The sequence below is a fragment of the Cydia splendana genome, chromosome 1 (genome assembly GCF_910591565.1).
Source record: "Cydia splendana chromosome 1, ilCydSple1.2, whole genome shotgun sequence".
Lineage (NCBI taxonomy): Eukaryota > Metazoa > Arthropoda > Insecta > Lepidoptera > Tortricidae > Cydia > Cydia splendana.
In genome coordinates, this window is record NC_085960.1 from 35,460,304 (window position 1) to 35,486,445 (window position 26,142).

Consider the following 26,142-nt stretch of genomic DNA (forward strand, 5'->3'; position numbering starts at 1 on the left):
GAGGAAACAGAGGAGTACGAAACCTCGATTTTTGAGATTTTTACGCAGGATTTTTCGCCTTGTCCTTATCGCACTACTTTTAGGTGCCGCTTCCGTTAGCGAGACGGGTATATTTACCTATAATATTTAAAACTCAGCTCCTGTTTCGTCTTAAGTTTGATTGGCATACTGTTGTCGCAGAGTACTCCTGACAGAGTTCTCCATCTTAGCCATGCTGCATTGACTCTGCATTGAAATCAGAAGAATATAAATGATCGAATTAGATTCATAATTGTTTCATATTTGCCGTGATTTATTTTTAAAACGTGTTTTTCTATTAAAAGACACATCTAGATTGTTTACCTTTTTTCTAATGCTAAAAAACGAACTATAGTCATTATTTCTTTTACAATACCAAAATAGATAAAATTGAATTATCTGTCTTTCTTCTAAGATAGATTTTAATCTACAGTGTAGGTACACTTATAGTCACGTGCTCCAAAATCTTCTTCTGCTCTGATGATAATCCCCCACTTCTATTCAAGACTACCCATCTAACAAGCTAACCTGCCCACATCACGGCAATTGCCTCCAAGGCACATATCGATATCGACTATTAATAAACCAGATATCACATTTGTAACTTAGTATTTATGGGCATGGTCCTAGTTCCGCTGTTATGTTTGCCCGCCCCTGCCCAAGACTACCCACCTAACACGCTTACCTGCCCACATCACGGCAGATTGCCTCTCCAAGACGGACCCTTTGGCTTTAATTTCAATCTGGGGCTTCGCATTCTCCGGATTCCCCGTAAAGGTATATTAGAACGTTACGCAATTTCTGTAGCCCGTAAGCTTATACTTGGTATAGATACAGCTTTAGGGTGAAGCTACACAAAGCGCCAAAGACATGGAGGCTAATTTGACCGTACATTCCGATATCAAAATGATGGGCCACGAGAGCGTAAGCGTCGTCCTAGCCTAGATATGTGATAATATCGAACTCATACGAATCTCACGCGGTACGCACGTGCTCTAAAAGCACCACTATTTGTTTTACCGCCAGCGCCGATAGAACGGCGGCAGGTATCTAGAGCACATAGACTACCTCTTACAGATATCTCATTAAACCACGAGAGCGTATACGCTCTAGATCTGTGATGATATCGAACTCATACGAATAGCACCCGGTATGCACGTGCTCTTTTTAGAGCTTTTGCACCACTATTTGTTTTATCGTCAGCGCCGATAGAACGGCGGCAAATATCTAGTGTACATAGACTACCTCGTGTAGACTTGCCATTAATCATTAGTTCGACAAAAATAAAGAGGTAGTAGTGGTTAGCTTACTTAGCGCTCAAGAGATGTAATGATTTTGGTTAAACACAAAAATGCAATTTGTACTGTACTAAATTAAGGTAAAAAAGCGTTACTGAATACTCGTATTAACCACATAGAGATGCTCTAATACTTGTGAAATACTAAGCCGAGGGTAGCAGTACTGTTACTACTCCTCCTCCTACAATATTCTGGAATTCACCGCTTCGGGCAAGACTTGCCTATTTGTAACTTATCAAAATTTGTATTTCTATTGATAAATTTGAAACTTACCTGAGTACAGATACTAAATGTGTACTCAACTTAAATAAGCGGTTGCACTCTCATACTAAATCAGTATGCGAGTGCCAAAGTGTGCGACCGCGAGTTCTTATGATATGCGCCATCTAGTAGACGACTCATCTATGCTAGATCATAAAAACATGTGTGCTTTTAACTTTACGATATATTTCGAATATTTCTTTCCGTCCGTAAATAAATCACGCTTCTTGCTCCATTGTAACAGTTTATGATTTTAGATTTACTGTAGTTGTACCTGGAGTGATTTAGTGAACCAACTACCACCTACGTTTGTTCTACGTTACATGTGAATTACTGTTACTATGCGGTAAACTAAAATAAAATAAAAAACTAAGATTTTTTTTACAAATATCTCCTTTAATATCGGTTCATAAATTAGGTAATAATAGGCTCAGTAGTTTTGAGAGTAGGTGGAAAACGTTTTCAAAGGTTTTGCTTATAAGTTTTTGTTTTTAATTTACCTCTAGATACTTTAATGAAATCTAAAATGCACCCACCCGCTGGCACTAAAATATAATTAGCTAACTAATCTCTCAACTAGCTAACCCCTAAGTTGACATTGCTATCATCTGTTGCTAACTATATTCGAAATTTATTCGATTATCACTTATCAGCTATCATTTGCTGTATTGGAGTAAGAGGTACACGTATTTACGCAAAATTTCTATTTTCACAGTTCGCACTAGACACTGCTAACCGTAGGTACAGTCGTCATCAGATATATCGGAGCGGCCAAGGCGCTCACAAATATCTGAACACGCCTTTATTGTCAAGTCGTTAGAGCGCGCGTTCAGATATTTTTGAGCACCTCAGTCGCTCCGGTATATCTGACGCCGACTGTACTACGCGAAACTAACGCAATTCCAAACAATGCACATTACCCAATCGCATTCGGAAATACGGTAATTGGCCGATGGCACAGATTGGGAAACCATCGCAGCTAGATATTACCGAAAAGGCAGTTCCACAACGGCCATTAGTGAACACAATTAGTATGTGTATGAGTTAGTGGTCAGTCGATTACAATTAGAGCCGTAGAAAATGGGGCAGCGAGTTTGAATGGCGTAATAAAACAAATTATTTGAAATTAAGATTTTCTAATGTAAAAGCAGCAGTTTCCTATTATTAGACAGGTACATATTTTGATTTGTGTTATGTTATGTAGAACTATACACATTCATTATGGAAAGAAAAGCCACGATACCTACCTACACGGAAATCGTGGATTCGCTCAAAGGGTTAAAAGCGAATTGAAGGACCGACGGCCGACTGTGAGTATCAAGTCATGTGAATGTTGGCCCTCCTCCAATTATTTGAATTATTCAACCTTATATAATCTTAAAGGAAGCCTTGGGGACTATGAAGTTGAAGTTAAAGTGTTAAGCGGTTTAACTTAACACTTTAACCACAGAAAAACGTCAACTGACGCACGCGACTATTAAATACGATTCCCACCGAACGGGACGAGTCAGACTGGAGCGCATTTCACATTTGTATGGCCGCAAGCCGGTCGGCTCCGGACGGATTCCATCGCTCCTGCCATACATAATGTATAGGCACATTGAAAATGCGCTCCGGCGCGGCCCGGCTGCAGCCGGTCGGTGGGAATTAGCCCAATATCAACCTTCGTGCATGCCGACAAGGTTCACGGTGATGCGCCGCACACGATTAGATAGGCGTGCCGATCAAAGGGTTAAAGGGCTGACAATTGGGTAGTTGACTAATAATAATAAATAAATAAATAAATAAATAAATATTGGGGACATCTTACACAGATCAACCTAGCCCCAAACTAAGCAAAGCTTGTACTATGGGTGCTAGGCGACGATATACATAATTATATAGATAAATACATATTTATATACATAGAAAACACCCATGACTCAGGAACAAATATCTGTGTTTATCACACAAATAAATGCCCTTACTGGGATTTGAACCCAGGACCATCGGCTTCGCAGGCAGGGTCACTACCCACTAGGCCAGACCGGTCGTCAAAAAAAAAAAATGTTGTAAAGGATCAGGTCAGTACTATAGGTAGGCCGTTTTCAGAGAAAGCTAATATACGAGTAGGTATCAGAGGGCCTGCGGACCACGTTCAACGTGTTGCCTCTCTGTCGCACTTATAAATTCGTATGTAAGTGTGACAGGGAGACAACACGTCGAACTTGTTTCGCGGTAGGCCCTCAGTACTTGTGTGGTTTCCATTCGGTATTTCACGGTCCACGGTGTTTCGGCATGTTTACATTTGCTAAATTTATTACAGTTCTGTAGTTGTATGGTCTTCATATTTAAAATGGTCTACATTAAAGTAAAAGTCTTAAATTACACTTTGAAAATATTGGATAGATTCTTAAAATATAATAATTGTTACGTTCAAAAAGCACCTACATTCTTTTTATATAACAAACAACGCATCTGGATATACATATAATTTACCCTAAACCTAAGTAGGTACGATAATTTAACTGTACTTCCTGACGTGATTGTCTTACAAAGCATCCTCTAAAAAAATCGTTTTGCCTACTACATACAGTGTTTTTTTATACAGGATGATTCATGAGACTTGAGCAGGACTAATCCTGCACACTCAGTAACTGATAATTGATCGATCACCGTCGTATTTAGGAGAAACAACCACACTTTTTCCTATTTTTTAACTATTTGGTGAGGGCAAAATTAATTCTCAACAATCATGGTCACCCTACAGGACCTAATTAGTAAACATAAAACCTCTTTAACCGTAATGGCATTTTGATTACGAAGAAAATAAACTGTCAAACTTGAGTGAGATACGAGTTTTCAAAAGTAACCAGACCGTGATGACAGTAATGACATTCAATTTGACACAGAATATCGGTAGTTTAGTATTCTAATTTTAGGGTGACCATGCATGTCGTAAAAAAAATAATAACTTTTTTTTCAACACGACTAGAAAATTAACGTTAACCTCACTAATACTGATACGAAACAGTTGCTTATAATTAACGATACGCGCAGTGTTAGTCCTGCTCACGTCTCCTGAATCACCCTGTATAGATTCAATTAATATTAAAAATAAAATACTCTTAGCAAATTATCTACAGGTAGGCAGTATTTTATTTTGTTTAATGCAAAAATACATGACTCACCAAATCATCGTAGTAATTCGCAATATGCGAATACACCAGCGAGTCGTAATCCATGGTAACAAGCACACACACACTCACAAAACACAAAATCCCGGTACCCGCGAATTCCCGTGCGATCCCGATTTCCCGCGATGTAGGAAACGTGCGCCGGCGTCGATTTAAGACGCATTGCCGTCTGACGTGCGAGTCGACCGTAAAGCTATAATAAGACCAAATTTTAAACACAAATCTTTGGTGCTGCTACAGATCTATATAGAGCTGTTGGTGCGAGTTTGTAATGAGTGATGTAGTTATATCAAGAAACTTGGTTAAGTATATTATTTAGTGACTGACATATTTATGGTTTCTAGATTTTTTTTTTACTTTATCGTAATTTGATTAATGATAAATTGGTGATGATAAATCTATATTAGACAAGCATCATGCTGTTGGGTAACCTATTTTGAATATCTCGGTAACCATCGATTTTACCTCCATTATTTTCTGACAGAAAATCAAATGTGTTAAGTATTTCTAAATCACTAACCCGGAATAATTAACCTATTTCAATATAATTATTATATCGTAATTGTGGAATTACACTCATATATGGAAATAATAATTTGCAGTTTACTACATGATATTAAATTACTTACATTTCTATTTGCTGCTCTAAATTTTAAATTGAACGCATGCAGCCTAATTGCTAATTCAATTTGAACATCATTGAATAATTTCGTTTGTATACGTACCTATACGAATTATTTTGTAACATACAGGTTACTTTTAGAATGATAATGACTAAATGGTTCTTTATTTATCTTGACTTTGAATAATAACTAAGTTAGGGTATTTTCTATAGAAAAATGAACATTGGGGCTGTCCGGAAGTTATTAGAATTTTGGCGTAATAGCTCATGCTTATTATTTCGTTAGTTTAAAACAATTATTTTAGCGATAATATAGCTTGATCAATTTTTATTTGAATAAAGTATGTTACCTACAGGTACTTTACTACGGTGCGGAGATAAAGAGTATTTTCATTGAAATATATTGAATAATGCCTATTTCATAAATGGAATAACTAGGTATAAGGTAAAGCATTGCACTATTTTTTTTATATTTCTTGCAAACCATAATATATCAAGCATTGAAGACACAAGACCTTACCAAAAAACCTATTTAAAACACCTTAAAACCTAAAAATCACAGTCACCAGCTCTATAGAGTTCCTCAAGAGGAAGCGAGTTATGGCGCACGAGTCATGAGCTCAAACATGTATGTATGTTAGTTTGTTTTATAATTTCTACGGAACTTCTTACAGATTTACAATGAACTCGGCGCGGCGAGCTTCAAGGTGTTAATTTATATAAATGATCTCTGTTTCGTGTTTGATGTTGAAATTAGTCTTTTATGGTTTTAAGAAGGATGAAATACCTTAATGTGAATGTGTTTTGAAATACATCAAGTGAAATGATTCTTTATTTTAAAATAGTAGGAGGAAACCGGGGTTAGAATTAACAACATTTTTATTTAATGTCTAACTATAACACGCCTATTTAGTGTTGATAGGGATGTTTCCTGTTCTTAAAATAAATTATTTCAAACCGTGCACAAAATAAAGCACCAGATAATTATTAGAAAAACATACATAGCAGCTATTTTTAAACATAATTTGTATTTAATAAATCTGATTGGAATATAAAAACTAGGTGAGTTTACCGTGACGTCACTACATTCGTTTTCATATAAATTCCATATTATTAAATCGTTTTGACAGTTCTAAAAAAGAAGCTGATTTGACTAGTAGGAATATAGCCTATGTAGACATTAACCAACCTATCGCCTAGCAACGGTCAAACACGGTCCGGAAGATTTCTCCGAGATATTTTTATTTTTATATCAATTTTTCATACTACCCTGCTTAGCCAAAGCTACATTAATAGCAGAAGAAAACGAACATCAAATCCTCCGTGCTGACACCAGTGAGTCCGCAGCCCGAGCACTCATGATACGGCCTTGCGAAATTTAGCGGCTATGACTGTGACATATGATTGTCAAGCATGAAAATATATTTTTACACACTATTATTAACAGTATCTACTAGATGGTGGTGATTTCGTGAAGTTATAGTTCTAGTGCGTTGTGTAAATCTAAACTATACCTGCCGTCTCACAAAACAACTACATCTGTACACGAGGCCTGGCAGGCCCTGCCTCAAAGAATCCCGCAGCAAGCAAACAAACGATAAGTACCACACCGCGAAAGCCTTTCGGTGGCCAGGAGCAGAGCGTCGTATTAATTTACTTATTACGAGATTTTTTATATCCCTTATATTATTGTAAGTTTTACATTAAGTTTACCTAAAATCCTGTCTATGTAAAATTCTACATTTGTTGTTATATATGCCTACTTTAAGTCAACCGGCCGTTTCGACAAATTTCCAGTGCCATTTATGTCTCAAATCATTTCAAAGTTCCCGCGGTCTCAATATCCATTTTTCCAAAACGCACAGAAACTGCATGTTTATCACAAAATGCTGCTACAGCTTCGAATTTTTCGACCCCGCCGCGCTCTAATGACGCCCCGTCCCCGTCTCGTCCGAGTCTGCATCTCTACCTTAGTTACCTCAAAAATAGCTTTCCCGTTGCAAAAAGAATTCCTCGCGGTGCTAGGATATGCGTTGCCTCACGCCTGTCCTATTTAATTGACCAATGCGTGACGGTTAACGACATGGATACATGGAGCAATCTCCTTACCTTTGTGTACAACACTCTGCATGTCACCTCTGAGGACAAACAGCTATCCCTAACTCAAAAAATCAAAAATAACTGTTTTAAGCCTTTAGAATTGCCATTTGACAAAACAGCACGAGTAGGTTGCAAACTTTCTGCCTTCAACCTAGCAAAAACAGTAGAAAATAAGATTACGGACGGAGACTTGAAAGGCGCCGCTCGTATTTTGGTTTTCTAGTGACGTATTATCAGCAGATTCTACCGAAACCCTCTCAGCCTTGTGGTCAAAGCATCCCTCAGCCTCTACTGTTCCGTTTGGATCCACCAACTGCGATCGAAGAATGCCTCCAAGTCGAAGATAAGGATATAGTCGACGCAATTTTCAATTTCAAAACCGGCTCAGCAGAAGTTCTCGACGAAATCTCACCACAACACCTTAAAGATCTTATAGCGCACTGTGTTGGCGATGCCGGCAGAAAACTCACTACATCTTTAACCAACATGATAAATCTTATGTTGAGTGGCCGTGTACATGCAGATATTGTCCCCATTCTCTACGGAGCCAATTTAATTGCTCTAACAAAAAAGGACGGTGGCGTGAGACCAATCGCAGTTGGATCGACGTTTAGGCGTTTGGCATCAAAAATCTCTGTTGTACACATTATTTCAAAATTGCAGCATAGGTTTGAACCAGTCCAACTAGGTTGTGGTACAAAAGATGGTTGCGAGGCGGCTGTTCACGCGCTTCGCACATACCTCAGCAACGACCAATGCCAAGTTGTATTAAAGTATACATAAGTAAGTAAGTAAGTAAGTAAGCTCTTTATTTGCATTAAATGTGGTAACAAAAGGTCTAAAATATTATAGTTGAAAAAGCATCACACATTTAGCTGAATTGCAGCATGCAAAATGTACACCTATATCTAAAGTCTTTTACAAGTCTTACAACATGCAACATGCAAACAATCTTATATACAATTAAGAGTTGAGAGCAAAAAGAAAATTAATATTAATCATTAATAATTTGGCTATTTTGAAATCTAAATTTATATAAATTGTAAAAATAAGGCAATAATTAATACTAAATGTCAGAATACGTAATAAATATGTAAATTTCTATAAATTGTTATTATTAAAGAAATTATTTAATGAATAGTAACATTCTTCAATTAGCCATGTCTTAAGATTTGTATTAAATTTATGTCCAACTAAACTAGTAATAGATTTCGGCACTGCATTATAAATTTTGCTTAACATATAATAGGCATTCTTTTTAAATAGGCTCAAATTTGCTACTGGCATGTTCAAAGGTTTTTGTGTAATTATTCGCTTATTATTATTGTCTTTAATTAGAAATAGATCCATGTGTTTTTTTACAAAAGTACATGCCTCCAGGATGTATAAACATGTGAGCGTTAGAATCCTTTGTTGTCTAAATATAGGTCTACATGAGTCTAAAGGTTTTAAACCGAATATCGCTCGTATGCAGCGCTTTTAAGCTATGAAAACCTTCGATATGTCAGATGAGTTACCCCACAATACAATTCCATATCTGAGAGCAGAACACACGTATCCGTAATATACTGACAGGGCAGTTTTATGTGATGTTACAAGTCTAATTTTTTTTATTGCAAATACAAATTTATTATTTTTTTTGCAGACTGCCTGAGCTTGCTCTTTCCATTCACAGTGCTCGTCCACATAAAGACCCAAGAAGTTTTGACACTCTACTTTCTCTATTGGTTTCCCATTACATTTTATATTAAGCTTCAGATATTTTCCCTGCCTGGTACGAAAGTAAACATATTTGGTTTTATCAGTATTTATAGTAAGGTTATTTCTTGTTAGCCATTCTACAGTTTCGTCTAAAACGTTATTCACTATATCATTATAATTTCCTACATTTAACTCTGTGAATAGAGACACCCTGCTGTCGGAAATCAGGAATAACACCCCAGAGCTTTATAATTACCTTCTTCATTGCTACGCTGATCCTTCCAAATTAATGTACCGCAGTCATGAAATTTCTTCAGAGGTTGGATGCCAGCAGGGTGATCCCTTGGGGCCAGCTATCTTTTGTTTAGCAATCAACCCCATCATTCAAAATTTATCTTCTGATTTTAATGTCTGGTACTTGGACGATGGAACCTTAGGAGGCAAGTTGGAAACAGTCTCAGATCTCTCCGTCCTCAAGTCCAAGTTCGAGTCCATAGGTCTAGATCTGAACTGTAATAAATGTGAACTTTACATTCACGATGCGTCTCTAAACCATTCGGACGTAACAGAACGTAACGAAATCTGTGAATTTTTTTTTAGGTTTAGTTTTAGTTTTGTAGGTAGTTTTAATTTTAGGTTACTTTTTATTGTAAGTTTGGCCTATTCTTTATACCTACTTACAATTTTGTATAAAAATCATTTATAGTAGGCTTGACATTTTAGACAAAATACTAATATGCACCTACTTTTTCACATAATAGTCGATTTTACTTAGAAATTAATAATTCTTAATTCTTGACTTGACGCTTTTTGGAAAAAGACGTTTTATTAAAGAAAACGCAAAATTACAATATGTCTCATTTAGCTTAAATTTACTTCCCATTAAACCAATACCATCTTATCCCCAGTAGGTAAGCACGTACGGCAGAAACGTTAGAGCAATACAATGTTATTCTAATTCAAGACAAATCCTCGGGGACGCGAAAACAAATGCAATACGCGGTACGAAGACGAACGTTATCTATTTAACGTAGCAATCTCTTATTTAACACCACCACGTCATTTAAAAACCAACCGTATGATTAAAGAAATAAAGTTCAGTTTGGGATATTAAACGAGAGTTGGTTTAAGATTCTGAATAAGAAATATAGTAATGCTTATGGGCTCGGCGCGTTGCATAAGAAATGCAGGTTTGGTTTATTTATGTGATGTTTTAAAGTTTCAGCGAGAAATGAGCCAACTGAAAAAAAAATAAAGCTCACTGTGCACTGGATTTTATACCTACGAAAATTAGGCCATGTACGAAAATTAGGGCAAATGCGACATATCGCAGGCATTTTGTAAGAATCCGCCGAAACTTACATTTCAAACTTCTGCACATCAAAACTATGAAAAACGCTGGGGTGTCCATCAAATCTGGAGTTCTGGGATGGTCCCATCGCACTGTTTCTTTTCAAAAAATATTTCCTTCACAACTTAACTAGACGGAGCAATGCTTCGCGGGACTCCTAATTCTGGGCGGTTTGCCCTTCGGGCATCTGAAGCTACCTAACGAACCTAACCTGCCTACCTTCCTATTGATTTATTAGTGTGACGTCCGTGAAAACAATACACTTTGAGGAAAAAAGCGTAGGTAGGTAGGTAGGTCAGGTTCGTTAGGTATCTTCAGATACCCGAAGGGCAAACCGCACAGAATTGGGAGCCCTGCGGGGCTCCGCCTAGTTAAGTTGTGAAGGAAATGATTTTTGAAAAGAAAGAGTGCGATGGGACCATCCAAGAACTCCAGATTTGATAGATACCCCAGTGTTTTTCATAGTTTTGATGTGCAGCGCCACGCGTGGAAAATTAAAGAACTATTTTGACCAAAATTTCGCGGCAAATTACAAACAAACAATCAATCAATTAATTTAATTTCAGACCATGTCCATAGTGTTACTATACATTCCCTTAATTATTTATACCTTCATTATTGCCTTCGGCAATTTGCAAACGGCGAATCGTTTGTAAAATGCCGACGCCGTTTGTAAACGGCGGATTCTTACAATTTAACACTTTAAACTCTCGCGTTTTGTACACATATTTAATTACACAAACGGGTCTGCCGCGATATAATTTCATTGTTTTTACCTTAAATTCCGACGTTTCAGCTGAGTTGTACCAGCTGTGGCCACGCCACGGAAAGACTGTCGTCCCACCAAATATCAACGGAGATACTAAATAAAACATTACTAAACTACCCTAAATTAGTTTATAAAAATGTTCGGGGTAGACAAAGAAATTGCAGCTACCCGTTAAAGTTTAATGTTTATTGTCCACGGCACGACACGCAACACTCACAGTATCCATACACTGGTCCGAAGATATATCCGCTGGTTTCAACATTTGAATCACTGGTCCCCAAGTAGACGATAATTTGTATCCGTCCTCTCTATTGAAATTTTTAGGGTGTTTATTAATTTCAAACAACAATTTCTACCAATTTTCCGGAGACATATACACATCCTTTTATTAAACATAATTATGTATTTCAAAGTTATATTATACAATATATATGTCGGAGAATGGCTGAAATGTGCCATCTATCGCCTTCAAGAGGCGTTTTGTCATGCAAACCTTGACAAATAGAGCAAACTAGGGTGTTACGTACACTTGAGTGGCGTTCGACGCAGTTCCGCCAAGACGTCATAGAGTGCGCTCTTAAAACAATTGAAGTCCAGAACAATTGAAGTTATGCTGTCAATCAATCTTCAGAAGGAGCACGATGAGAACGAACGGGGGAAGATGACGTCTGTGGCGGCTCCTGGGTCTAATCCACTGGTTTGCTTAAGATAAGAAACGTAACGCGTGCTGTGATTTGTAATGAGTCTTGTGCAGTAAAGATTGTGAGTTGAACATCGTATTTCATTGAAGGCCCTCGTCATCCACGATTGAAGGTTCTGATGTGCTGCCGATAGTATGATACGCCCACAATTCCCGACATCAGAAGTGGGATGGATAACGTACGGAGGGACCCGTACAATGTCAGGTTGGCCGTGTCGGAGAATGGCTGAAATGTGCCATCTATCGCCTTCAAGAGGCGTTTTGTCATGCAAACCTTGACAAATAGAGCAAACTAGGGTGTTACTTACACTTGAGTGGCGTTCGACGCAGTTCCGCCAAGACGTCATAGAGTGCGCTCTTAAAACAATTGAAGTCCAGAACAATTGAAGTTATGCTGTCAATCAATCTTCAGAAGGAGCACGATGAGAACGAACGGGGGAAGATGACGTCTGTGGCGGCTCCTGGGTCTAATCCACTGGTTTGCTTAAGATAAGAAACGTAACGCGTGCTGTGATTTGTAATGAGTCTTGTGCAGTAAAGATTGTGAGTTGAACATCGTATTTCATTGAAGGCCCTCGTCATCCACGATTGAAGGTTCTGATGTGCTGCCGATAGTATGATACGCCCACAATTCCCGACATATAAATACTACAGAACAGGTAGTAGGTATTATATACCTACTGCCACTAGTTGCCTGAAATAAAGATTTTCATTTTATATCATATAAAACACCCATAACTCAGGTAGGAACAAATTTTATCCGTGTTCATCACACAAATAAATGCCCTTACCAGGATTTGAACCCGGGATCATCGGCTTCAAAGGCAGAGTCACTACCCACCAGACTGGTCGTCAAGTCAAGTACCTTATATTCATATATGTATAATAAATATATATTAAAATATATAACCGCACAGGCCTACTTACATTTCTTCCAATTGACATTTGGTTTGATAGTCATAACTTCTTTCCTTGATGGTTTATACCTATCAATTAATAACTATAGCATGCCGTAACCATTTTGATCATCAATAAACAATTTGGCATACTGCACCCAACCACACCACAACACATCCCACAAATTGACACAACCCGCTAACCAATCTTAAACCCTATTACCAAGGCATAAAACCTACCAACAATCACTTAACTTACGCATAGACCTGTTGCTTTGGACGCCTTCCAGTCCCATGACTTATTAGCTGCGTTTAGTCGCATAGCGGTCTTATACCGCCTTTATTCGTAACATTTACATTTTTCAATTCAGCTGCGTTTCGTGCCAAGTGCGTGATTTAGAGGCACATGTGGAGTGTTACGCTTTTTGGTTTGTAAATTTAACGTATTATGCATTTTATTGAGACTGTCTCTGACAATATTTAATTTGTTCTGTAAATTATTAATCTGGATTAATAAGAAAATAATACATTTTACTACGGCTCTTATCATTCTACTTTTAAAACATGTAAGATATACATATAGCTGTTTAAGTGTATATCCACTATATGAATGGAAATCGTTATAACCTACACACATATATATTATTAATATTTATTTAGCATAATACTTAAATAGTTGCTCATAATATTTTAGGCATATCTGATTATACTATTGTCTGTGATCAAAAGATATAATGTGGTAATAAACTTAATATAATACAAAATAATACCATAAGTCATAAGGTAATAAGTAGAAACTATTCCCCGATTCTGGCCCCACCTCTCAGTGGTCGCCGATCCTGACCCCAGGGCCGATCCACCGCCCCCGGTGAACCTAAAAAAAAAAAAAAAAAAAAAAAAAAAAAAACAAATAGCCCCCCATTTGAATTGATTGCGCTAGGTCTCAGCAGTGCCCGGCGCCTCCTTCAGGTACTTACGAAATACGCTAATTAAACAATACACCTTGCTCACCACGGTAACAATAGGCTTATCGACCCTTTTCTATTGTTCGATCTCGACTCGGGCGCGTTATTGTGTTACCGAGAATACTACCTGGACCCTTCACCCACCGACGTCTTCATTCATGCCTTCTTTATGTGTGTATTATACTGTAGGTGTTTGTGATAGGTATTAGCGATAGGTATTTGCAATAGGTATTACCGATAGGTATTTGCAAAAGGTACTTATTTGCGATTCATTATCTTATGATCTTACAACCTCTTGGAGCTATTTCGATTTATAAGGAATACAGTTCTAACCTAACCTAACCTAATTAGAATTTACACAAGTAATCCGTCGGTAGCCTAAACTAACCTAAACCTTCTTTTACCAAACCTAACTTGACCAAACCTAACTAAAATCAACCTAACTTCTCATTTCAAACTAACCTGCTTTCACCTAGTCTTCGTTCAAGTTATGTTTTAACCTAAATACCTAAACTTCTTACCTATCCAAACTAAAGCATCCTACATATCGTATACATACTTACCTATATTGTGCATATTGTATTGTGTTATTTTATTTAGTTTTACCTATTTCTAACTCATTATTTTTGTCTGCGATAAATGCAATTCTACTTGTTTCTTTGTATTATTAAAATAATAACGAGGCGTGTGAGGCATTTCTTGTGCACTTGTTTTCATTGTTATAACAGCTTAATTGCTTTATTGATAGACGTCTATTATATTTTATGCTGACAATGGATTATTATGTGGATATAATTTGAGTTTGAGTACAGGGAGCGTCTGTTTAGATGAACTTGTTGAGACATGTTACTTTGTATGATTTAAAAAAAATAACGAGACGTGTCAACTGGTTTCAACATGATTTAGTCTAATACGTCGGCATTTCTTGTGTGTTGGTATTCATTGTTATAACAGCATAATTGCTTTATTGATAGACATCTATTATATTTTATACTGACAATGGATTTATTGTTTCCTATTATGCTTTTGAATTTGGGTTTTAGTAAAGAGAGCGTCTGTATTAGATGAACCTGTTGAGACATGATTTGAACGATACTGTATCCTGCTCACTATCACAGTATAAAAGCCGAAGAGAAATGGGTTTGAGTAAGTATTACTGTCGTGGCAGTCCTCTGTATCAGAGCTCCTTGTATCTACTGCAGTATATAGAAATATAGTGTTAATTCAACAGTGAAGTGTTTAAGTGTTTATAGAAAGACCCAACAATGGATGTAAGTATGTCTTTTATTACCGTAACTTACTTTGTTTTGTTTTCACTTGTGTTCTTTGTGTTTTAATTATCAAGATTGTAGACAGTGTGTAAATTATTGTTTTATATTGTTTCAGTTCACTGAAAATACTTTCAAGAACTATTACTACCCGGATGATAATAAAGACGAATCAAGCGATGAAGAGGGTACGCTTGGTCTCAAAGTTAAACAAGCCATCGCAAAGAAACGTTCAGGAAACAATATCGATAGCTTCTTTGAACGACCTAAAAAGCAGTCTAAAGTTGTGAAACGGTCTTCAAATGTGAGCAAAAGTTCACCAGACGGTGTTGCAAACTTGTCATCCGGACAAGACGACGGGGCCTATGCGTCACATTTGATTAAAATCGAGATATATGATATGCATAAAATCAAAAACGTCCCACCCATGGAACACTGGAAGCATGCGGACTTCAGATTGAAATATTTTGCGTTGGAAGACGATTTGGAGCTACAAAATACGCGAAATATTATTTATAACATAACAAAGCAATTAGCTTCTAAGGACAGTAGTGTGAAATATTTTATAGATAATAAGAAACAGTGATAGTTATAATTATTAATGATAGTAGTAGCTTAATGATTGTGTTAACGTATTTCTCATTTTTTACCTCTCCTTAAGTACATTTTCCATGTAACAGATTTTTTTGTGTCGTCTCGTTTTTTAAGTAACAAAGAATGTTAAGAAATATTTTGTAAATAATAAAATTAAAAAAAAAAATGTGTGGTTTAAAAGGTCTTTGTATTATATGAAAAAATAAAAAATCTTATTTAAGTACACGTATTATTTTATTTCACAAAAAATGTTTTAAACATATTCCTTAATATAAGGTCATTACATACAGAATTATCAGAAAACAAACTTAGCATATCTGTCATAGTTTTTCCATGATATTTAAAATACAAATAAACTAGACAATATTCACCACAAACTGAAGTAAAATGGTTTTGAAGAGGTTTATTGTTATAAAACCACTGTCTGGTGTTTCTTTTTAAAAATAAGTTATGGTAACCTGAAGGTTTCCGTCCGAAGGAATCAAAATATTCTCCTATACCAGTAACATCAATGTGTATGGCAACCCAGTGGGAGCCTGGTTTCGTGTCAGGGTCCAAATTACTAACAATAAAGACAGGTAGATCGACCCAAATAGGTATTTTGTTAGCAGCAAAAACATTTGATTCAAAAAGTGGGTTTAATTTCTTCATACAAAATTGAATCTCATTAGTATCCATAATTACTTAATTAATAACAATTTATATCTTGATGATGCTGCAAACAATGACTACAACAAAATAAAGTAAACGAAAGAAAACATTGTATTTATATAATTATGGTTTTCAACTATTATAATCTACAGATACATCACGGTTTTTGTTTATTTCAATAATGTTGTCAAATTCTGCATACACGATACAATTAATGGTGCTAGTTAGAGCCGAATCAAAGCGTACTTCTATCCGAACACTTCCATGTCTAACAAGATTCCAGTGTGAAGTTGAACTAGCAGATAAATCAGGGGTTAAATCAAAACATAACAAACAATATCCTCCACCATAATCTGTTCTACTTATTCCATTACCTTCGTTGTGAAAATGAATACCAGTTCCAGAAAATAAGGTGTGATATGCCGCCGCTATTAAACCAGAACTAAATGACGGTTGTAATGTTTTAGAAGGAATTTCATGACCATCTACAAACAAGCTAAATGAATTCATATTATAATTTTGAAAATTAAATGGATTCAAAGCTAAATTTCCATTAAAACCTGAATTTGATACAAATCCAATAATACAGCGTTTAGGAATTTGTCCGAGAAATATATTATCCAATGTTTTACCCTGGACCCCTGTTGGTATTGTGAGAATCTTAACTTCTGCTCTCGTAATGGGGTACTTCGCAGTCGTTGTTGCCAATACTTTTTGATGGGCTTACAAAACGCTAGGATTGATTTTTGTTCTTCTAACAATGAGACTAGCATCTGTTATTTGTACTTTAAGTTTTTTATCTTGATGACAAATTAAATTAAATGATTCTTTTGATCGGACTAACTTAATACGCAATTCAACACCATTTATCAAGAATTTCTCTTGGTTAAATATATCGCCATGCAAATGTCCAATCATTTCCACTTCCTTACTCTCTTTGATAAATTCTAGTCTTTTCTGAAATCCTTTGTTGTTGGCGTCAACGGTATCCATAAAACCTGGGGTATCCTCATACCATAACCCACAAGTAAGATGGGTTTTTTTGGCTGCCGGTCCATAGTTGAGAAGATTTTCCATATAAGCACGGTAAGCATATGTATTGTTTGGGGGTGATATGAGTTTTTGATTTAAATATACATCAAGTTGGTTGAAAAGGGAATGTAGCCAGTTATTGGTGGGTCCAACTCCGGCATCTGCTTTTAATTTTGTCCCATCTTGATTCAATACTTTAGCAGTAATATGTAACATTGTGTGTGATAGATCAATGTAGTCATCTCCTGATCCAGGTACTTGAAATTCAATGGGGCCATCATCACTTAAAGATGAAATTGGTTTGTAATGAATCCAATGTCCGCTTTCAATACTTGTTTGAGTTGATGGAAGGGCAAATATATCTAATTCAGATTTTGCACATTCACATGAATGACTGTGTAGAAATGACATTATTTAACTTGAAAATATATCGTTATTTTTATTATTATTTCTACTTCCTCTTCGTCGCGATGCTTTTCGAGTAATGAGCGGTTCTCTTCTTTTATTCGACATTTTATACCCAGATCCTGACATGAGAGAATCAATTTTTTCATCAGCCTTTCTTTTTAGGTTAGCGCTCGCTTCCTTAAATCGTGATCGAATGGAACTATCCATAGGACGAGAATTTACCATATCAGTTAACAAACCAACCCCTGCCCCTAAGGTTTCTTTTCCAATGGTTTTTAAACCGCTAGATAACAAAGGGAGCACTGATCTAAATAGTCCACCCAAAAAACTGCCTATACCATGTCCTCGTTGATATGGAACTCCCTTATAGACAATACCTATCCCAGAGCCGGCTTGGTGTGAATAATAATGTTCGTAAGGACAAGAGACTGACGATCTGTTGTAAATCATTTTACTCGTTGAAAGTGTAGCTTCACGCAAGAAGATCCAAATTGAAATGGTACTCTGACACCAGTCGTTGTTCTTATATCTATTTCAATGGTATCGAACTCTCTTCGTAAAACTGGTACATAATGAGCGGGTGAGAAGATGTGAGTTTTATAAGCTCCATAAATGAACTTAGTTGGATCTAAAGGTATTATTCTGAGTAATGAAGTAATAACATCTCCGACTACTTGTGGGTGTATTATATCAGTATAAACAAATATTTGAGATGGTAAACCTAAATATAAATTTGCAGGGCTTTTTCCTAATGTATTTTGTTTTAAATTTGTTTTCGGTTTAAAACCCAATTGCAGACTTAGTATCGGAGTTGTAATGATAGATGTTATTTCTTTATTTGTTGTTGCTATTCCAACCAGTTTTGTTAATCCATCATATCGAAATTTTACGTTATTTTTTAACTGTGGGTTTTCATTAAACGCTTGAAGAAAATGATCTATATTATCATATGTAGTGGCTGGTATATGAGTTTTTATATCTACTATTTTTGTAGTTTTATCGGTGGGTGATAACACCTTTTTCTTTAAATAAATGATGTTTTCGTGCTCTTGAACATTATACATGGAACAAGGATATTGAAATTCCACCAACCCAACTACCCATTCTCCATCCAATTTAATGGTCTTTGGTAATTTAGTTAAGAAATGTGCAGTCGTGTTATCCGTGTAGTAATCTGATGAACTATTACTTAACAAAGTTAGATAAAAACTATTTTCACTCATATTTTCTTTAAGTTTGATTCAGGTATCCAAGAATTAAATTTATTAGGATAACCTTGCCACTTAACTAGTATTTCCTTTCTGCCAGCAACTCGACGCGAGCGTATTATTTTATCAATTTTATACTCGTTGGAGGGGAGGTAAGTTACCTTTTGTAATTCTTTAGAATAAAATGTACCAATGATGGGTTCACCTTCTAAATCCTTTATTGTATAAACAACTCGTGGCGATCTGTTAATAATCGAATCAATAATAAATATTTCATCACTCCAATTACTTTCATAACCTTTTTGAAACACATGCTTATATTTAGTGATTCTAACATGATCACCTACATTTAGTTTTTTAGTTTCTAATGAAATTTGCCTATCTTTTTTGCGATCATATAAATTACACCAAACAGTCATAATATTATTAGAGCTAACATCAACTGGGCGCATTTTAATGCTAGAATGATAGCTATGGTTGTAAGAATGTAGAAGATCTTGTAATATATTTGTGTAGTTATATGTATTCTTATGAGTGAAGTAACGCCACATTTTCATTTTAAGTGTTCTTTGAAACCTTTCTACTATACTTGCTTTAATGTCGGGGTTATTAGTGGTATAATAATTAATATTTTTGCTCTTAAAGTAATCTCTAACCGCCTTTGAAACAAATTCTGTACCTTTATCAGATTGGATGTGACGGGGAACAGAGTTGGCTTCAGTAAATATGCTTTCAAAACATTGTTTAACAGTTGCTGAATCCTTCTTCTTCATGGCTCTTGCAAAAGCATATTTACTGAACACATCAATAACACAAAGAATATATTTGTACCCATCATTATATTGACTATAAGTACTCATATCACTTAAATCAGCTTGCCAAAGTTCATTAAAGTTCGAGAGAATGTATTTATTTCTAGTAAATCGTCTATGAATAGGTTTATGCAGCGTGTGCGTATCTTGAGATTGTAACCATTTTTTCACTTCCTCTTTGTTCATTTGACCTTTCATTTCCTTTGATAAATTATTTAAACTGCTATAGCCAGCTGGATTAGAGACGTCATAATAGATTCTGTTAATATCTAATAAGGAGTCCATCTTTCCCACTCTATTTTCTTTCCGGATCGCTTTTGCTCCCGTGTAGCAAGAGGCGTAGAAGTGTTATTATCTTTATCTGTTGAGGCTCTCGTCTTCACAGATGTGGAGGGGGTAAAGGGTTCAATCAAAGGAGTACCATTAATAAATGCTAAATTTGTAGGATTACCTATGCATGACCTAGGAACTTCGATATCTTTTAAAAGTAAAGCAAACACTTCCCATCCAATTGGCTTAGGACGTTTAAGACATCTAACGGTGTCGCTTACCAAATCAGTAATATTACTATTTTGAATGGTTTGGTTATTTATAACAACTTCACCAGTCTGTTTCCACCAAATTTTCGGTTTACTTGAAACAATGTAATCTAACAACGTTCGAGCTTTTTTTTCATAAGATTTAGGTAATATGTTTATAATTTTTGACGGACTAATTGGCATTAGTTCTTGATTTATTTCGCCAGGAGGTGTATTAAACGATGACGGTGTGGCTGCTTCAGTTACATTATCTGTAACTGACTCATTATTTTCAATCTCCTCCTTTTTGTTCACTTTTGTTTTTATAATATCATTACTTTCGTTGATGACTTGATCTAACCCCTCCATCACGATGGGTATTCTAAACGGTTTTCGATCTGTTTCAATAAAATGTAGAAATCTTTGTAATGCTTGAGAATATAACGTCCACTTTTCGCGATCATTCATTTTACTTTTAAGGATTTTTTGCATCTCTCCATCTAGCCGAGATGAGGAATTTTCGGGTGGACTCTCATTCCGTTTCAGCCTTTCAATAAAATCTGATTCAACTAATAACATTTTTTTTGTGTTTTCCATTTTGTTTATGATAAAGAGTTCACTAAAGCACTTAAAACTGCACCTAAAATAATAGGTAGAAATGCACCTCCTTTTTGAACTATAACAGTTTTTCTTATTTTATGTTTCCCTTTCGAAACTAATTTTCTTAAAATATCTTTATATTTTTTTAGTTTCGTCTTTTCTTTTTTTTCTAATGGAATTTTCCCATTTAGGACGTTATAAATGCACTCACAAATAATGTTGATCTCTTCATCGTCACAAGATTTAAGTAATGCAGTACGATATTTGGGTTTAAGCAACTGCAATGCTTCAAGTAAATGTTTATATGTGTTTACTCTTGCATGCATCATGTAGAACTGACTAAAATATGGTGATTTTTATCATATTTAAACCCCTTTTTAGGTACATACACTGTGCAACGCCCATCAAACGGAAATATTTTTGTTTTAAAACGGCATATGTCATTTGTATTTTGTTTCAGGTCAATCATGAGGTAACCATGAGCCTCCTTTGTAGCATCTTTGTAGGCTTCGTCCACAAACTTTGAGTTTTCTGGGTAAACTTGTCGTGACAGGTAGCGTATTTGAGTTTTATCCCTGGGATTTTTAAAAAATACAATGTAGCTTGTATTCAATGAAATATCACGTTGACCTCTACCTTGATGAAATACGTTTTGTGTAATATAAAAAACACTTAAGTTTCTATGATGACTACCTTTCGTAAAAATGTCAACGATTCGTCCATCTGATTCTCTCATCAAATCATCTATAATAAGAAGTTTAGGTTTCTTCCCATCAAAAATTGAAAAATCTGGTATTCCTTGACTATAATTTACATTTTCCAGATTGTAGAGAGGTTGCATTTCATCATAACACCAAATAATTTCATCAAATTCAACATTACATATCTCTTTGGAGTTATTCAAAAAGTTTGTAACAAATTGCGTTTTACCACACCCACTAGGACCTGCGACAATGGTGGTGAAAGGATGATAAAAGTGAATCATTATTAAATATCGTAATCTATGTGTATGTGTGTATGTGTGTGGGTGAGTGTTGATATGTTAACGGATGGACTTTAAATGGTAATATTCAGAAAGATGATTACTATTTAAACAACTCAGATATAGTAGACAAAAAAACAAAACAAAATGATTACGTAATTTTTTTTTTATTATTTATGATCACACTTTTAACATTATTTTTTTGTTTCATATTTACAAAATACCTTAAAAGATACAATAAAATAAAATTCATACATTTTTTACATGTTTACAAGTAATACCTTAAAAATATACAATGTACAAACAATAATTTAAAATTCGAATGTTCTGTGTGATTATATTACAACTTTGAAACTTTTTCATTATTGCGGTATTTTATAATGACCCCACGCTAGAGTGTCAGAAGAGTTTTCTAATAAGTACCGTTTTGTATCTTCATGCGATAATGATATTTTATTTATTTTTTGAGTGAATATTATATGTTTTATAGACTTAAATCTTAGCATTTGAGCGCGTTGCAAATTTTTATTAAATAAACACGTTTTGTAATTGTCAAGAGTAAATTTTTTTGTAACACATTTATTGACTCCTTTGGCTTTTGATAAAACACCGTATTTTTCAGTTTTCTCATCATTCTCGTCATATTTTTCAACATCTAAGGTATACATTTTAGATCTCAGACCTACGAACTCTTTTAAAATTCTACCATTATTTTCATCTTTGAAAAACCCTAATCGCTTTTTATTTATTAACGGCAAATCATATTTATTGTTAGGAGGATAGTCAGATGTATCAAAATATAAATTAAGATCTGATTTTATATCTGCGTAATAATTTTCCGTGAAAATTTGATATACTAAGCTATCAGTATCTGTATAAAGAAGCTTAAGGTTGTCTGGATATTTGGTTTTCATGTAGCTGTAGTGAAAGTCATACATCAAAGTTTTCGATATATCTAATACGCAAAATCCCAGATAAATCGGTTTATTATAAAATATTTTAGTTTTATTCAATTGAACGGCCACTAAATTCTCAGAGAATATGGATAAACTATGGAACTCAGGTTTCGCTATCAAAGATTGAACCCCCTGCGTTTTTCCTCGATTTTCCCAGTGATTTAATAATTTGACATTTACGCGTTTTGCAACATTTTCCATGGTTTTACCGAACACTGAATTATTCATTAGTTTAAAGAAATCTTTTTCAAAATCGGATGATGCCTGTGATCGCATGTGGGTGTTCAAATCTATGTAACTTTTTAACCACATAGACTGCTGAAATTTAAGAATGCGATGGATTTTACTCAATTTCAAACCATTCTTCAAACACTGTTTTAGATTTCTATAATGAATGACATAATTGGTTTTTTTATTTAAATTAGGAATTAATTTTTTTTCTTTGGAATTACCCAAACAAACGTTTTCAGGACAAAATGGCAAATCTGAATGAGAGTCATGCAACTCGTTAGGGTATTCGAGATCAACTTCTAAAATTAAGCCATGATCAGCGTCATCAGATATATTAAAGTCAGTATCTGTATTTACCCATTCAAATTTACCGGTAGGAAGACATTGAGACATAGCCCACCCGTAAAGGTTATTTGCATCAAAGTACATAAGAAATGACGATGGGATATTTTGATTATAATCTTCCAAAAAAATATTATTAGCCTTCGCGTATCTATTACTACATTGTGATTAGTGATGTGCCGTTACCGGTAAAATACCCAAGGTGGTAAAATACCCAGTAATGTTACCGGTAAGATTACCCAGAATCAGTAATTTACGGTAATATTCAAATTAAGTAAATGTCAACATAAGTTGTTTTACATTAAATCACTACTTGTCAACAAATGCATCATACGAAGTGCAAAAAATCAACATAGGTTTACTTTTCTAGTAAATTCCCAAAACTACTGGTAATTTTCCCAATGTTACTCGGTATTTTACCAATATTACTAGGAAGTATTCCCCTTGTCTGGGCAAGTGGGCATAGTCAAAACCAGTTCCAGTCAAAACCACTCAATGAATAATACTAGATTTTTAGTAAAACTAAAACGAAAATGTAAAAATCACATTGATTTAATAATAATCATCGCATTTTTATGAGTAGGTAAGGTGTAGTACAATGACATTTTTATACGTTAAGTGGTAATTTTTTATAGCTTAAATGATATAATTATATTCTTATTTTGAGTGTGTATATTTGTTTTTTGTTTATATTTATTTTATTTATTTTATTTATTTTATTTATTTTATTTATTTTATTTATTTTATTTATTTTATTTATTTTATTTATTTTATTTATTTTATTTATTTTATTTATTTTATTTATTTTATTTATTTTATTTATTTTATTTATTTTATTTATTTTATTTATTTTATTTATTTTATTTATTTTATTTATTTTATTTATTTTATTTATTTTATTTATTTTATTTATTTTATTTATTTTATTTATTTTATTTATTTTATTTATTTTATTTATTTTATTTATTTTATTTATTTTATTTATTTTATTTATTTTATTTATTTTATTTATTTTATTTATTTTATTTATTTTATTTATTTTATTTATTTTATTTATTTTATTTATTTTATTTATTTTATTTATTTTATTTATTTTATTTATTTTATTTATTTTATTTATTTTATTTATTTTATTTATTTTATTTATTTTATTTATTTTATTTATTTTATTTATTTTATTTATTTTATTTATTTTATTTATTTTATTTATTTTATTTATTTTATTTATTTTATTTATTTTATTTATTTTATTTATTTTATTTATTTTATTTATTTTATTTATTTTATTTATTTTATTTATTTTATTTATTTTATTTAGTGACATAATTAAGCCATTTATACATATTTTTAAAAAATTAATTCATTTATAACGTAAGCGTTCAAGTACAAGTATATTACCCGCTTTTGGGAATATTACCGGGAAGAATGGTAATTTACTGGTAATATTCCCAAATGGTAAAATACCGGTAATGGTATTTTACTCTCGGCACATCACTAATTGTGATATGCCACCTCGAATATTTTTTGATATAAAAGCTATTTTATCGATATCAGTTAGGAGTTCGAGTTTTATTTTTGTAGTTCTTAACATTGCATCCCAACTTAATCCCGGAGCAGTATAATAATGAGCGGGGTCTAATCCATAGGTCTTAAGACAAAGGTTTCTAAAATTTTCAAATATATCAGTTAGTAATAGAACATCAGTTTTTAAATATAAATCAGAATAATCACCCATATTTTTGCATTGAAAATGAGACCAAACATCTTTTGCGTGATCATAATCCTCTTCTGAGATGTGACTATCAGACAAGGAACTAAAGAAATCATCTTTAGAGGGAAGAGCTGTTAAGTTTAAAGAATCGTATGATGACATGTGTTCATAGGGATAGACACCCTTTCGTAATAAGCGTTTAAAATCCTCCTCGCATGAAAAATTCAATTTTAATTCATGAAATTGTTCAGGCAACAAGTTTTTTGCCAATTTGTCAAGACTACTGGACATAAATTTAAGTGAATCGACAAATCTCAATTTAATTGTGCGATTATTTATTTGTAAGCTCTTAGAAAATGAAATGTATTTCTCTTTGTTCTCTGGAATCAGTTCAATGTCGCCTTCCGCCAAACCAAGCCCATGCACTATAAAATGACTATCATAGTTACACAAATTATGGAAAAATACAGGTACAAAATTAGGTGACCTGTATTTTTCAGAACAAAATTTATGTGCCACTCCTTCATAAAGACCAGTATGGTAATTATAGGAAATGACTGAATCCTCGTTTAAATTTTTATCACAAATATAACATGTACTACTCTGAGCAATATGCACATTATTTGCATTAGATAAAGGCAATGGAGTTTTTACAAAAGTATTTCTCCTACAAATGGCCTTTAAGTCTTGTTCCATATACTTCATAAATTCCTGGGTGCAATTTTTGCCTTTATATGTTCTGTACACTGACAATTTATCATTATAAGAACATTTAATGTAGTATCCAAAACTATATACCTCATGTTTTTGTACATTTGTTGTTGAGGATGTAGTAGGATTAATTGTACCTGTTTGAATCGGGTTTAGAAAGGCCTCGAAATCAGCATAAATAACAAAAGGTACCCTTAATTTACGTTCATAATTATCGAAAGTAAGTATATTGGAGGAAACGTTTTCATTGAACCAGTTTTT

The 26,142-nt window shown here is 34.2% G+C and overlaps 2 protein-coding genes across 9 annotated transcripts in view; one reads left to right on the forward strand and one right to left on the reverse strand.

Moving 5' to 3' along the window:
• LOC134794278 (CUGBP Elav-like family member 4) overlaps window positions 1–26,142 on the reverse strand; it is an 883,344-nt gene that overhangs the window by 714,456 nt on the left and 142,746 nt on the right. Inside the window, exon 1 of one of the 8 annotated variants that reach the window (XM_063766076.1) lies at window positions 4,748–5,030. The exons of 6 other annotated variants lie outside the window; for them this stretch is intronic. In XM_063766076.1, coding sequence (XP_063622146.1) covers window positions 4,748–4,801 — 54 coding nt within the window. In that variant the 5' untranslated portion in view covers window positions 4,802–5,030. Of the gene's footprint in view, window positions 1–4,747; window positions 5,031–26,142 lie in introns of those variants that run through there. One more of the 8 variants, XM_063766103.1, reaches the window with a different exon arrangement.
• Window positions 1–26,142, forward strand: part of LOC134794330 (L-2-hydroxyglutarate dehydrogenase, mitochondrial) — a 417,328-nt gene that overhangs the window by 93,708 nt on the left and 297,478 nt on the right. The gene's annotated exons all lie outside the window — the stretch shown is intronic.